Source organism: Thermobia domestica, chromosome 9 (assembly GCF_964235325.1).
Source record: "Thermobia domestica chromosome 9, izTheDome1.hap1.1, whole genome shotgun sequence".
In the NCBI taxonomy this organism is placed as follows: Eukaryota; Metazoa; Arthropoda; class Insecta; order Zygentoma; family Lepismatidae; genus Thermobia; species Thermobia domestica.
Genome location: NC_137462.1, coordinates 120,829,734 through 120,844,559, shown reverse-complemented (window position 1 = coordinate 120,844,559; position 14,826 = coordinate 120,829,734). Strand labels below are relative to the sequence as shown.

The window sequence follows — 14,826 nt, the reverse complement described above, 5'->3', positions numbered from 1 at the left end:
TCTTTAAAGAGCGATCCGCGTCACTGCTCAGATTTGTATGCAAGGCACATACCCTCACGGAAGTAAATAAGTAAATAATAAAAGTATTGTGTTGAAATAAAAAAAGAAAACCAAACATATTCAAGGACATCCTGCTTTCTTGTAGTGTTCAAAAGTTCTGAAAGCAAGTCTAAACGTTTATGAGTTGTTTGCATTTTCATTGTTCTTGTTATGAGCTTGTAGTCAGATAGTTGTTACATCTCTACTAAACTTTCAGTTGCATTCTATGAACACTTCGTTGGTTTTCCCTCTCAATCCATTCGAGACTGGTCCTGAACAATATAGACTGGTTGTTTGGATTTGAGTTTAGCATTGCTCTCAGCAGCTTAACCTGAGTTCCGAACCATATGAGCTCCCTTCGGGAAACAAATCCAGCTCTTCCACGACAAAGGCGTATGCTTTAACTACATATCCACGAGGAAATTCCCAAACTACATATTTGAAAGTCTTTTCACAAATTGAAACTAGTGAAAAAGGAAAATTATTATGTGAAATTTTGTAACTTTTTCTAGTAGTAAATTTCTAGTGAACTCTAGAATATATCAATACCGACACTTAATACGACTTTTAATATTTGGTCGAGGAATTAATTCGTGCGGGTGGACAAGAGATGGCGCAACGAACGGAGCGTCCCACAGTTCCGTGTATCCACACATGTGTTGCAAACCCCTGTCATCGCGTATCGTTCGTAGTATAGGGCAGTGGATTAAAGCGTCAACAACACCAGTTTGTAGTTAAGTGAACATGGCGCAATTTGTGCCTGATAAAGTGTTTTTGCGGGGTGTCCTGCTGCATTACTTTAACATGCAGAAAAGTGCGACTGAAAGTCATCGTATTTTGGTGGAAGTGTATGGTGACCATGCTCTAGCTGAGCGAACGTGTCAGAAGTGGTTTGCACGGTTTAGAAGTGGTGATTTCGGCTTGGCAGACCAAGAGCGAGCTGGACAGCCAAAAAAATTTCAAGACGAAGAATTGACAGCATTGCTCGAGCAGGATTCGTGTCAAACGCAGGAACAACTTGCAGCAGCATTAGGCGTTAATCAAACAACAGTCTCCAAACGCTTGAAAGCCATGGGAATGATTCAAAAGATGTCACATTGTGTTCCACATGAATTGAAAGACAGAGACGTTGAAAGACGAAAAACCATTTGCGAATTGCTGCTTCAACGACAGAGCAGAAAGGGGTTTCTGCATCGAATTATTACGGGTGATGAGAAGTGGATCCATTACGAGAACCCTAAACGAAAAAAGGCCTGGGTGAAACCAGGTGAACCAGGTCTATCACAACCAAAACGAGATATTCACTGTGCAAAGGTTATGCTGTGCATATGGTGGGATATGAAAGGTGTGTCAACCGGGTGAAACTATGAATGAAGAACGTTATCGACGACAATTAATGCGTTTGAAGCAAGCTCTGGCCAGAACACGACCAGAATGGGAGAACAGACATGATAAACTTATTGTTCAACATGATAACGCTCGCCCACATGTCGCAAAACCGGTCAAAACCTATTTAGAAAATGTCGGATGGGAAGTTTTACCCCACCCGCCGTATTCACCAGACGTTGCTCCTTTGGACTACTACTTGTTCGATTGCATGAACAACGATTTGATTGGACAGCGGTTTACTTCTTCAGAAGATATCGAAACATGGGTCTGTGACTGGATCGCTTCCAAGGATGAGGACTTCTTTCGCCACGGAATCCGTACATTGCCTGACAGATGGGCGAAAGTGGTGGCTAGCGATGGACAATATTTTTCTTAAGGTATTTATGTATTTTGTGTTTGTACTACAGCTTCAATGTGTGCGTACCAACCGCACGAATTAATTCCTAGACCAAATAGATTAATTAAAATCATCTATAATCAAATAGAAATGTCTCTACTGTACTTACCAGATACTATTTCACAGATTAATTTAAAATTTATTCTAGTTTCCAAGATTTATTTCTAAGTGGGGTTTTATCACATATTTTTATATCCTATATATAAACAGAGTTTAATTTTGAAACGTTCATAACTAGTTGATTATAAGATATATAGCTAATTGTAGAACACTGAGTTAGTAATTGACCTCTCGTAAGTTAAGTTTACGAGTTTGTGTATTTATTTCCAACAGCTATCATACCAGTGAGGAAAATGCATATTGCTAAGTAAACCTTTATAATAATAATACTTTGTTCTTAGTCAGTGTAAAATTGTATGTAAAGGTGAATCCATTAAATGTAGATGTGATCTTCCTTGGTAAATTCTCGAGAAATCTGAAGAGACTCAAAGAATTCATCTATGTACTGTTAACAGACAAACGTAAGAAGTTGATGTCGAATTGACGGGAAAAAAAGTACAAAATACTTAAGTGCAGGGAAGAGTGTGAGCTCTGATGTTTTCTGGGTCCGTCACTGTTACTGTATTACTGTTACGTTAAGACGCATACTTAGTAGTAGTTAACCTATAGCCCAAGAATTTTAGGCCAAAAAAGTCGAATCGACCTAACAAATTAGAAGGAAGTTGAGACTTGGCACAATTGTTTATTAGCTCATACTAACGAAAATACTCATAATCCCCTAGAAGCCAATTTGTGCTTCGACCGCCATCTTGGAAAATGACGGCCAAATTTATGTTTTTTAGGAATTACTTGAAAATTGTTACAGATATCAAAAACTTCCAAGATTCAAAAAATATTCTTCATAAGAAAACAAACATTTTTTATATATAACATTTTTCTGTAGGGTGAAAAATAAGAAAGTTACACAAGATTGAAGATCACAAATTTTTAATGTTACTGAGGATATGCAAAATTCAAATATATTTTTCTAGTAGAATTGTTATTATTATTATGAAATGTTTTTTCTCACCAGGATAATTTAGTCCTCAGAGGTATCAAATAGTATTTCCAGTGATGAATTCTCACAATTTGTTCCCTAACACTGTCCACACATCGCTGAGCTTAACAATCCTGACAAGGGAACCTTCCGAAAATGATAGTTGCAGTGAAAGATGTGACCTACGCCAATTGAAAGAGCTGTAACAGAGATGTTCATTCCCCAAAAAATAGCTGCCCATGGCAATAGGTTCAAGAAATATAAGGGGTGGAAATTCGGGAAACAGCAAGGTTGAACAAGGGGGAAAAGTGCAAATTCCGCAAAAAAAAGGGGGGGCACGGCAAAATACAATGCTGACAAGTGATGTATAGAAAGAGACTTGCCACAATAGGGAACAAATGAAGGCTACCAGTGGGGTTAACAGTGTTGCCAACTGCAATGAAAAGTACATGTTTTGCAAAGAGCACTATATGAAGTGAGTGCAATATTCAGTGTCAACCTGTCATGTAGAACATAAGATCTGGCGTGTATAATCAGTGGTACAATCTAACAAAAGAAAATATAAAAAAACAGAAGTACGAAAAAAAAAAAACAGAAAAGACAGAGTTGGCCATAATGCGCCACATTTGATCACGAGCTGTGCATATTAGAATGAACAGAACCAGAAGCACCGACTATGCAGGAAACCGACGTACCTAGAGTCGAAAAGAAAACGAGTTCCAAAGTTGACAACACTGGCCATGAACATTCAGACAAGTCTAATATAGTTAGGCCACTCGCTTCACAAAAGGAAAATTCCGGCAACAGGCATCACTCGGAATGCATCAATGCTAGAGTGATTGAGGCAATGTCAAGTCGGGGAACATGAAATGGTTCAACAACCGATCGGGCAACAACCGATAATAGAAGTAGTGAACATTGTCATGGTTGGGTCGTATGTGGGAATATACAGGGTGTCCCACCAAACTTTGTGACCTGAAAGATTTTCGAAATGAACAAAAATGTGACGGATCCAGTTGTGCAGAAATGTACCAATGTCAGGGGGTGATAAAAGTCTGTGAGAAGCAAGTGCCCCTAGGATCCCCATCATAGGGCCCCAGGAGCCAACTTCAAACTTTCAAATGGCAACAGGGACCGAGTGTTACCTCTCTCGATAGATCATGGAATGTGTAACAACACCTATAGGAAACATTTGCTATATGAAGCATGTTTTTCAAAATGGCCGCCACAAATATATGTTGTGTCTTAACATGGCATCGAACATCGTGATCTCAAATTGCTGCAAAGCGAAAAGAGATGTTGCAAATCCAATTGCACACGAATGTACTCATGTCGAGGGCCAAGAAAACTTTGTAAGAAGCAAGTCCCCCAGGGCCCCCATCATAAGGCTCGAGGGGTCAACCGCAACATTTCAAATGGGAACAGGGGGCGGATGATATTTCTCTGGATAGATACAACACCGCCTATAAGAAACATTTGCTATATGAAGCACGGGTTTCAAAATGGCAGCCAAAAGTGCACTTGTTCTTGTCACCGTGCAGATATTTTTGGCGGCCATTTTGAAATCCCATATAGTAAATATTTCTGATATGCGTTGTTGCATATTCCAAGATTTATCGAAAGAAATATAACTCGACCGATGGTGCTATTTGAAATTTTGAAGTTGGCCCCTGGGACCCTATGATGGGGACTTGGGGGCACTTGCGTCTCACAAAAGTTTGTCGCCCGCTGACATGGGCACATTCCTGCACAACTGGATGTGTCACATTTTTTTCGCTTTGAAACTTATTTCAATCGCAGAGTTAGGTGGGACACTCTGGATATAACATATAGGCGGTGATAGTACTGCAGACAGCAACACACAGCAGATCAAGCCTTTGATTATATTTGCTTTCTACAGGTGTGGATATGTGATAGAAACACCACCAAAGGTTCCGACACTCTAGAGCACTGTTTCGAGACATTCACAGGCGATCATTGTACCATGTGTGACGGATTGGTAGTATTCCGTTGTGCTCACTGCAAATGTATCTTCTGTTTGGACGATTGTCTCTTCGAACAATGTGGACGAGCATGTACAAATGATGCGAAGGCTAATGCCTGTTGCCGGAATTTTCTTTTTGTGAAGAGAGTGGCCTAACTATATTAGAATTGTCTGGATTTTCATGGCCAGTGCTTCCAACTTTGGAACTCGTTTTTCTTTTCGACTCTAGGTACGTCGGTTTCCTGCATAGTTGGTGCTTTCTTGTTTTGTTCATTCTAATATGCACAGCTCGTGATCAAATGTGGCGCATTATGGCCAACTCCGTCTTTTCCGTATTTTTCTTACTTCTGTTTATTTCTATTCTCTTTTGTTAGATTGAACCACTGATTATACACGTCATATCTTCTGTTCTACATGACAGATTGACACTGAATATTGCACTCACTTCATATAGTGCTCTTTGCAAAACATGCACTTTTCATTGCAGTTGGCAACACTGTTAACCCCACTGGTGGCCTTCATTTGTTCCCTATTGTGGCAAGTCTCTTTCTATACATCACTTGTCAGCATTGTATTTTGCCGTGCCCTCCCTTTTTTGCGGAATTTGCACTTTCCCCCCCCTTGTCCAACCTTGCTGTTTCCCGAACTTCCACCCCTTATGTTTCTTGAACCTATTGCTATGGGCAGCTAATTTTTTGGGAATGAACATCTCTGTTACAGCTCTTTCAATTGGCATAGGTCACATCTTTCACTGCAACTATCATTTTCGGAAGGTTCCCTTGTGAGTGTACACACTTGCATCTTTTTATAACGAACAGAATATTATTTCAGGACTTCGAAAGACTCATAAGGTTACTTTTCCATAAGGCGGACTGATAGATTTTGCTCTGGAAAATCAATGATGTGCATTGAACAGATTTTAATGCGTAGCTTTAAGATCATTGATAGATTTATACATGACCGAGAAATCACAGATTCTACTCTTCAGAGATGGGTTTCATTAACTCCAACTTGTACTGAAATAGCCGAAGCGTTCACGGATTTCACTGGAATTAATGTAACAAGTATACATCATAACACAGAAGCACAGACTTCTTCAGGAGCATGAAGAATTAAGAAAAGATGAAAATATTCAACGAAGGGAATATCAAAAAAGAAGCTATCAAAGCTGCTGCAGAAAAGATTTTGTTAAAATTTTATGGATCAAAATCAAATACAGTAGACGAGTTGCGATACTTTAGGTACAATCGTACAGCGGCAAGAAAGAAACTACCTGTAGGTACATTTTTTCAACTGGCATGCTTCCTCCAACCAGCACAGCTGCAGAGCAACATTACTACAGAGTATACTTACAGGTTCAGGAATGGTTGGGGAACTGTTTGGAACTAATCGATTGGGGTTCGAAAATGATAAGAGGATCACTCAGATCTATCCCTATTATAAAGGAAGCAACTCCATTAGAACTGCTCAACCTCATTTCGTGCAACTGCAAAGTAGGATTACAAAAACATGGAAGTGTGTACACTCAGGAATGTTGTACTTAGCGATATGTGGCAGTGACATAACTAAGGGAGGAAGGGGCTTATGCCTGGGTGCCGGATTGGGGAAAGCGCAGAACTGGGCAAATATGTTATTTTCACTATAAGGCAAGAAAGGAGTTCTAGCAAACTAAAGGTCATTAAAAAAAATACCTCAGAAACTTAACAAAACAACACCGACTCACAAACCTTAGGATCATACCCATAGAGCATAAGTTAGCTTCAAAGTTGTTTTGAGGACAGACCTGCAAATTTAAATTTTAGTTCCAGGCTTTGTGTTTTCATTTAAGTTATATCGATTTAAGAGATTTGCAAAATGCCGAGTATAATACTCGAGGCAATAGCGTGACTGTTTGTCACAATTATGCTATTCTAAAGCAACAGACTGTTGATTCATTCTGCACATATGCACATCCCGATATAGTTCCAAAAACATTTTAATTTATAGTTATTATGATAAGACTATAAGAATACGTCAAGCATGCTAATCTCAGGTTATTTGGCAATCAAATACTAATTAGTTTGGTGTTTTATCTTGTACTGACAGTTATATTATGTACCACAATTTTAAAATCAAGCATTACCACTTGAATTAAATTGGAATAAGAAAATTACTGAGAGACACCAATACCAGGTGTAGCCGGGGGCGTTTTGGTTTGATTGGTCGGGGAGGGGGCAATAAAGTGAGTTTAGCCCCGGGCGACAGCTAGTCTAGTTGCGCCACTGATATATGGACAGTGTCATGGAACAGATTGTGAGAATTCATCACTGGGAATACTATTTGATACCTCTCAGGACTAAATTATTCTGGTAAGAAGAAAATATTTCATAATAATAACAATTACGAGGGTCACTACGAAAGTTTTGAGATACGCATTGTTGTGGCACAGTATTTGAATTCCAACAATTGCGATCGGTAGTGGTATCCAGAGCGAAGAAGCGAAACAAGTTTCAACTCGACTTGCTTATCGGCGTGGCTGTATCACCTTCACTTGTTTGTTGATGTGAGCAATATTCGGCTGTCTAGAATGGAGCTCGAAAGGGAGCATTTTCGGACAATGATCCTTTACGATTTCAAAAGTGGTTTGAACGAGACACAAAGCCTTGACCGTTTGTAGGGGGCATTTGGGGACCTTGATCCTTCCCATGCTACAATTTTTCGGTGGTTTGGTGAATTCAGAAGAGGCCGGACATCGCTTAAAGATGAAGAGAGTGCTGGACGTCCGGCAACAGCTGTGTCAGATGAAAACATTGCCGCTGTGGAACAAATGATTCGAGAAAATCCTCGAACAACTTTCAAGGACATTGAATCTACAGTGAACATTGGATCACCAGCAGTAACAAAAATTCTTCATGATCATCTTCGGCTCAGGAAGGTTTCATCTCGTTGGGTGCCTCACACTTTGACTGAACAACAGAAGCGCATGCGTGTGGAATGGTGTGAAGAAATGCTTACAAGAGTTGATGGAAGCAATTCTCGACGCGTCTCTGACATTGTTACTGGTAATGAGACTTGGATCTATTAATTTGACCCTGAAAATAAACGCCAGTTTACAGTTTGGACCTTTCCAGACGAAAATCCACCCACGAAAGTGAAGCGACCGCGAAGTGTGGGGAAGAAGATGGTCGCAGCTTTCTTCTCCAAATCTGGCCATGTTGCAAGTGTTCCACTTGAAGAACAAAGGACTGTTACTGTTCAGTGGTACACCACTGTTTGCCTAACAAAAGTGTTCCAGAAGCTTCGGGAACGGCGTCCAAGAATTGGATTGCGTGGGATCCTGCTTCATCATGACAACGCGTCCGCACACACGGCCAACATCACAATTCAGATTTTAGAATCTACGGAGGTCAAACTTATGACTCGTCCGCCATATAGCCCTGACCTGGCCCCGTTTGAATTTTTCTGTTCCCCAGGATCAAAGATCGCATGCGTGGGAAGAGATTTTGCAGCCCTGAAGAAGCTGTAGTCACGAGAATGAACTTTCAACACTTGAAGAAAAAGACTGGCAACACTGCTTCCAAAAGTGGTTTTCGAGGATGCAAAAGTGTGTACAGTGTAATGGTGAATACTTTGAGAGAATGTAAGTGTTAAATTGATTTTAAGTACTGGTACGTAAGTTATTTCACATCTCAAAACTTTCGTAGTGACCCTCGTATACTAGAAAAATCTACTTGAATTTTGCATATCCTTAATAACAGGGTTGGCAAAAACCATGGTTTTATTGAAAAAAAAAACTTGTTTAAACCAGTTTTTTTTTTGTTTTGTTTTGTTTTGTTTTGTTTTGTTTTGTTTAAATAATTTGCTCTATGTATTTATATTACATATGGACAGAAATAAGTTTGTTTCGCCTTGGTGTTATTATACATCAACAGGGTTATACTGGAAGGGGTTCATAAGCTTAAAGCGGAATCGAAACCGCTTCTCGGCTTACATCCGAGAGAAACTGTCCTCCATTTGGACTCGAAACCGGGACTAATTGGCCACAAATGCAATGAGTCTGCCGACTCACTCACGAAAGACTCCCGATAAAAATACGTTGTATTGATCTTTACATACTTGTTAATATAATTGTCAAGAGTCATTTCAGAAGGACAAAAAGATAGTTATACAAGTGAAAACACTATACAAAATTATATATAAATCGGGAAACTCCCTCTTTAGCCATTGAGGAAATCCTGTTGTTACTTTAAATGGAAAGCATCCCGTTATTGCTTTGCATGTAAAATTTTAAGGTCAACGTATCATAATCAGTACGCTACAAATTTAGTATGTAGATATCCAATAAAATTAAAACAAAGTCCAATCCAAGCTAATGCTGGAAGTTACGTAGGCAGCTGATAAATTTTGCCAATTTCTATCAATATATTTAAGCAACCTTGGCTGTTTTATAATCAGCCTTGGCATTCAGGCAAGCAGAAATATACAATTTGGTTTCGTTTCGTATGTTCATGCTTAACACCCTTACGTAATACCGAGGTTATCAAGAAGACTTTCGCGTAAAGTTAACATCCAAACCGCTATTGATTTACAATTGAAAGAAGGGTTGTGGTTCGACCGAGAATTGAACATGGGACACCTTAATTAAAAGCTGAAAAGGAGATAAAACTAATGCAGATGGTCTGATATGTGGAAACGTCACCATGAAGTTCACACGATTTAAAGCATTTTTAAAAAAAAATCAGTTTTTTTTTTTGAAAAAAAAAAAAAAGCTGGTTTAAACCAGCCAACCCTGTTCAATAACATTCAAAATTTGTGATCTTCAATCTTGTGTAATTTTTTTTTTGTCCTACAATAAAATGTTATATATAAAAATGTTTGTTATCGTATGAAGAATATTTTTTGTCCCTTGAAATTTTTTGGTATGTGTAACGGTTTTCAAGTAATTCCCAAAAAACATAAATTTGGCCACCATTTTCCAAGATGGTGGCCGAAGCACAAGTTGGATTTAGAGGACTTTTAGTATTTTCATTAGTATGAGCTAATGAACAATTGTGCCTAGTCTCAACTTCCTTCTAATTTGTAAGGTCGATTTTCCTAAAATTCCTCGTCTACTAGTTATAATACTATTTAAGTTAATACAGGTGTAAGAAACTCTGTGTATAACTTATTAACTAATATTGCCACACTTAAAAGTTACGCAAGAAGTACTTATACTCATTCATTTATTTTTACTGGCTTATAAGTATGTGGGTAATAAAATAGTGCCAATCTCGTCTGAATCTGTGCAGTATCAAACAGGTGTATATTAGCATTCAAAGTTTACAGATATCACTATACCGATCTACCTAAAGAATGAAAAATTATTCAAGTATTTCTTTCAGTTTTATGGTTTTAGGCTAATATAGGGTAATGTAGACTATATTGTCAGCAGGAATCACCAAACTCAGTGCGAATAAATAATAATGATAATATATGACTCTGATGCCTTCAGACATTTATGGCTCAAACAGTGTAGAAGTTAGTCGCTAAATTTTGATTTGGTAACATCTGAATAAATGTTATTGTTTCTTAATTTCTTTATGTAGATCTGTTATTCGATAAAGTGAAATTTCAGGTCTGAATCCAGTAGGTAGATCAGTTTGGACACCCATTTTTCGAATATAAAATAAACACCAAATTTCTGTCGCCAGAGTAAAATACAAGGGTCGTTCTAGGTTGACCGGGACTTTTATTTCTTCAGAGGAAACAGATAGCACAAGAAGCACCAAACTATGTCAGCTTATCAAAGTATTCTCCGTGTGCGTCGAGGCACCGTTGCCATCGTTGTGGCAGCTCCGTGATTCCTTTGGTGTAGAAAGAACTTGGTTGTTGTCGTAGCCACTGGAGGACATCGTTCCGCAGTGCTTCATCTGTCGTGAAGTTCTTCCCTCCCAGATGGTCTTTAAGGGGTGCAAACAAATGATAATCACTGGGGGCTAAATGTGAACTGTAGGGTGGATGGGGCAGAACTTCCCAGTGCATTTCGGCCAGAGTTGTTGTTGTCGCATTGGCCGTGTGAGGGCGGGCATTGTCATGGAGAAGAATGACATTTCCAGACAACATCCCAGGTCTTTTCTTGCGAATGGACTTTCATACAGGAGTAACGATGTGAAGTAATATTGGGCATTAATCATTTGCTCAAGACATGCGATATACACTGGTGTGACTGCAGTCGGGCGAATGTGTCCATACGCTTCATTTGTCACCAGCTCCCGTCCTTCGCGAAACTGTTCACACCATTCTACACTCTTGTCCGTGACATCGTTTGTTCACCATCTGTGCTTGCAATCTTCTAAAAAAAATCTCAGCTGGTTTAACTGTCTCCTTCACAAGAAATTTGATTACACACCGCTGCTCCACAGCCACACACACGCTGCTTACCGCCATGTTCGCTGCAACTGCTGCGCATGCGCCAAACACATCATGCCGGGCGTTACTTACTCAAGGAGGAATACATTACGTCACCTGCAAGTTTCATCATGATCCGGCTGTTCATCAATAATTTACGTACGAAAATCCTGGTCAACCTTGAACGACCCTTGTATTTGGTCACCAGTGGCGATCGGAAATATGCACTTTGTCGTAGAATAAGCTTTCGCCAAATGGGAGACTATTGTGCTTCTGAATATTTTACCACAAAAGGATCGTAAAATAGTGTTTGCTTTATGTTTCTTACAAGATTTTTTATATGGATAAGGGTTGTTATATACGGCTAACTTCTGATCTCTAAGGAAGGAGTCGTCCTGTGTTCTTGTTCAGGACACTGATCACACCAGGAATAAATTCCAAGCTTCCACACTAATCATTATAATTTCCTCTGCTCAATTACTGGAAGAAACCAACCCTATATGTGCTAGAGACGAGTAAGTGATGAAAGACTCCAAATTCCAACCTATTACCTTCTCCTTGGATACCCTTTGTCTAGTGCTAACAAATAAGAACCAAATCAAGAAAAAATAAGGACTGAGGACTTTGGAAAATAAAAGCTTTGAGAAAAATATTTGATGCTAAAAGAAAAGAAACTGGTGAAGTTAGAAAGCTAACCTAACGCTAAACTTCACATTATATGCAAAGTTACTGAATATCATAGAAATAATAAAGTTGAGACATGTAAGACGGGCGGACCATTGTTCGCACGCACGGATAACACATGGGATGAATATAATTCTAGGAAAAAAAAAAAAAAACAGTCATTTTGGAAGATCAAAGAGAAAGTGGGAGGATAATATAAAACTGTGTCTTTGGGAGGTAACAGGGGTCTAGGATAAATTGTCTTTATACAGGCTAGAGTAAAATGGAAATGTTTTTCTCGTGGCGGCTGTATGATAAGTTGTAGAGTTAGTTTTAGTTAGAATTTTATTGCTTAAAGATTGCTTTGTATTTTCAGGTGTTTTCTTTGATACTCGAGTGGAGCACATAAAATTCGTGGATTTTTGTGGGAAATATAGGATTCCTCTTCTTCAGTACTTGTGCTCATCGAAATGCATTGAAAGCCGGTCTGAAACAGAGGACATGCCGGCGAGTGACAAAATGGTGAAGAAGGTTTTGCTTGGTTGAAAACTAATTATATTATTATTCGCATAGGATAATGCATAAAGAAATTAACATAAAAGGTACACTGTAAATTCTTTGATCAAATCGCTTTAAGAAATAGGAAGGGGAAAAAGTAGGGAGAAAGGAAAAGTTTAATTTTTGCTTTATTTTTACTTTTCTGTTCTTCACCTCTCTATATCTGATGCAGTTTAACGGAAGTCTAATAATGTACTTTCTTTTTAATGTTGCAATTATGCTTTTATTATTGTATATGCAAATAGGAAAAACAAATAGAGATTAATTTTGCGTTACTCTGTATATTGTTCAAATTGAGCTTATTAAAGAAAGTGTTAAAAAAGTGAGTTTGTAAGTTACCATTAACCATTCTGTTACTTTCATTGGAGTAACTAAATTTGAGGATGATAAAGTCTGACCAATGAGTTGTTAGCAGGACAGCTTCTTAAAATTGGAAATATATTTATTTTTTATCAGTAAGGAAATGAAAACTTAACAATGTATCTTCAGTTTTATAGTTAAACATGTATTCAAATGGTTTAAGAGGATAAAAATCTCTTATGGTGTTATTTTGTTATACAAAGTAAAGTTGAAGGTTTTATCTGAAATACATCAATATGGCTGTGAAAATTGGTACTAATTCAGTGCAGTACTGAAACTTTCTAATGTGCTTAGAAGGAACATGTAAATTAATGTCAATAAATTATTTTGGATAGAAGACTTTATACAGTTTTATTGCTTTATTTTAATTACTTAGTACGTTACCATTAAGCAGTTTCTATAATATATATGAGGACATAACGAAGAGGCATACAGAATAGAGGTTCAAAACAGTACAATACCAAGGAGAGGTAAAATATAAACAGTAAATTAAATAAGAATTACAAAAGGGAAACAGATCAATTGAAGGATTCTTTCTTTCTTTCTTTTTTTTTCAAAATAAAAAAGCCAAGAGCAGAAGTAGGTACATAGATACAGGAAATGTGTAGAAAACAAGAAAGTGTTATCGTGAGAGTGAAAAATAAGAATGGAAAGACAGCGGTTGGGACAATTTTAGGAAGATGGTAAGAATAATTGAGAATTTGTATGAAGAGGAACAGACCGCATAATATAGATGTCAGAAGAGAAAAACAAATAAATAAGTGTGTATGATACTTGGGGAAAGCAACATGTGAGGTGATGAATAGAAAGACAACTAGAATAGATAATATTCCAATTGAGTTACTTAAAAAATGGCGAAGCGGGAAGAAAGAATTGCATTAACTATAAGTACTATATAAAGCGAGAGAGTAGTTACTAGAATTCTTAGGAACACAACAAAGATAAGATCAACAAATTTAACTAAACCCAGAAAGATGCGAACACTGCACAACTCGCCCCATTTCACACCGCACTCAGCAAAAATTGTGCTTTGAATTTTGAATAGGAGGATGTATAGAGAACAAATGATTACATTACGGAAGAAAGGTTTGGATTTAGGAGGAGCTATGTTTGCTTATTACGTGTAATTGATGAAGACTTCATAATGTATTGAGCCATTCCACGTCAAATTGACACACGATTTCGGATCGAACCTTACAGATTACAGTGATATTTTATTTTCTGAGCGCTATCATCAGTGTGGAACAAGCGGAGCTTTAGTTGATTTGTGAACTGGTTTCGAAATTACAGACCCCCACCGTTTTCAAAACTTACCAAAAATTGCGTGAATGATATCTGTTCGATTGGCATTTATGGCTGACCTAAAGGACCTAAGACGTTAGTTAATATGTCATTTTAAAGCTTATGAAAAGAGCATATAATACTATAGATTTAAAAAAAAATCTTTTTTCGAAAAAACAAAATTTTCAATTTGATTTTCTCAAAAAGCCGCATTTTGAACATTTTCACAAAAATGTAAAAATTACTCTGTCATGAATGTATCCCGAAAATTTTATTTTGGGATCATCATGCGATCATTTGTTACAAGTTTCCACTTCCAAATGCAGAGATAAAAGTCACATTAATTCATGATGTTCATAAAAACATGAAAGAAATAAGGATCTATAAAATCAATTTGACATGCCAGTGTCAAAGAACACTGACCAGGTTTCTGTGTATATTTGGAAGTTCAAATCTTCTCTGGATACTGTTTACAACTTTTGATAGTTTGGAGTAAACTTTTGACTTTTTCGGTTGTGACTATACCTTTGCCAGGCAATGAACATTTAATCGGTCTGTTAAGGGCACGTGGTTTACCTTACACAGTACATGCACTGCACGAATCCAAAGAACATTTAGCTTTCCAGAATGTGTAAAACATGATAGATCAACTTCATTGTCACTTTATCTTTCCCCAAAATATACGCCAGTCACTATCTGTTATAGATTGTAGCTATGCATTCACTTATGTCTGCCACTGCCAGTTTGTCATCG

At 37.8% G+C, this 14,826-nt stretch overlaps 1 protein-coding gene across 1 annotated transcript in view; it reads left to right on the top strand.

The window, feature by feature from the left end:
- LOC145694977 (leucine-rich repeat-containing protein 58) overlaps positions 1-13,131 on the top strand; it is a 38,762-nt gene extending 25,631 nt beyond the window's left edge. The window contains exon 4 of the mRNA XM_081771798.1: positions 12,251-13,131. Within this exon, the coding sequence (XP_081627924.1) occupies positions 12,251-12,420 (170 nt within the window). The 3' untranslated portion in view covers positions 12,421-13,131. The remainder of the gene's footprint in view (positions 1-12,250) is intronic.
- The last annotated feature ends 1,695 nt before the right edge of the window (positions 13,132-14,826 follow it).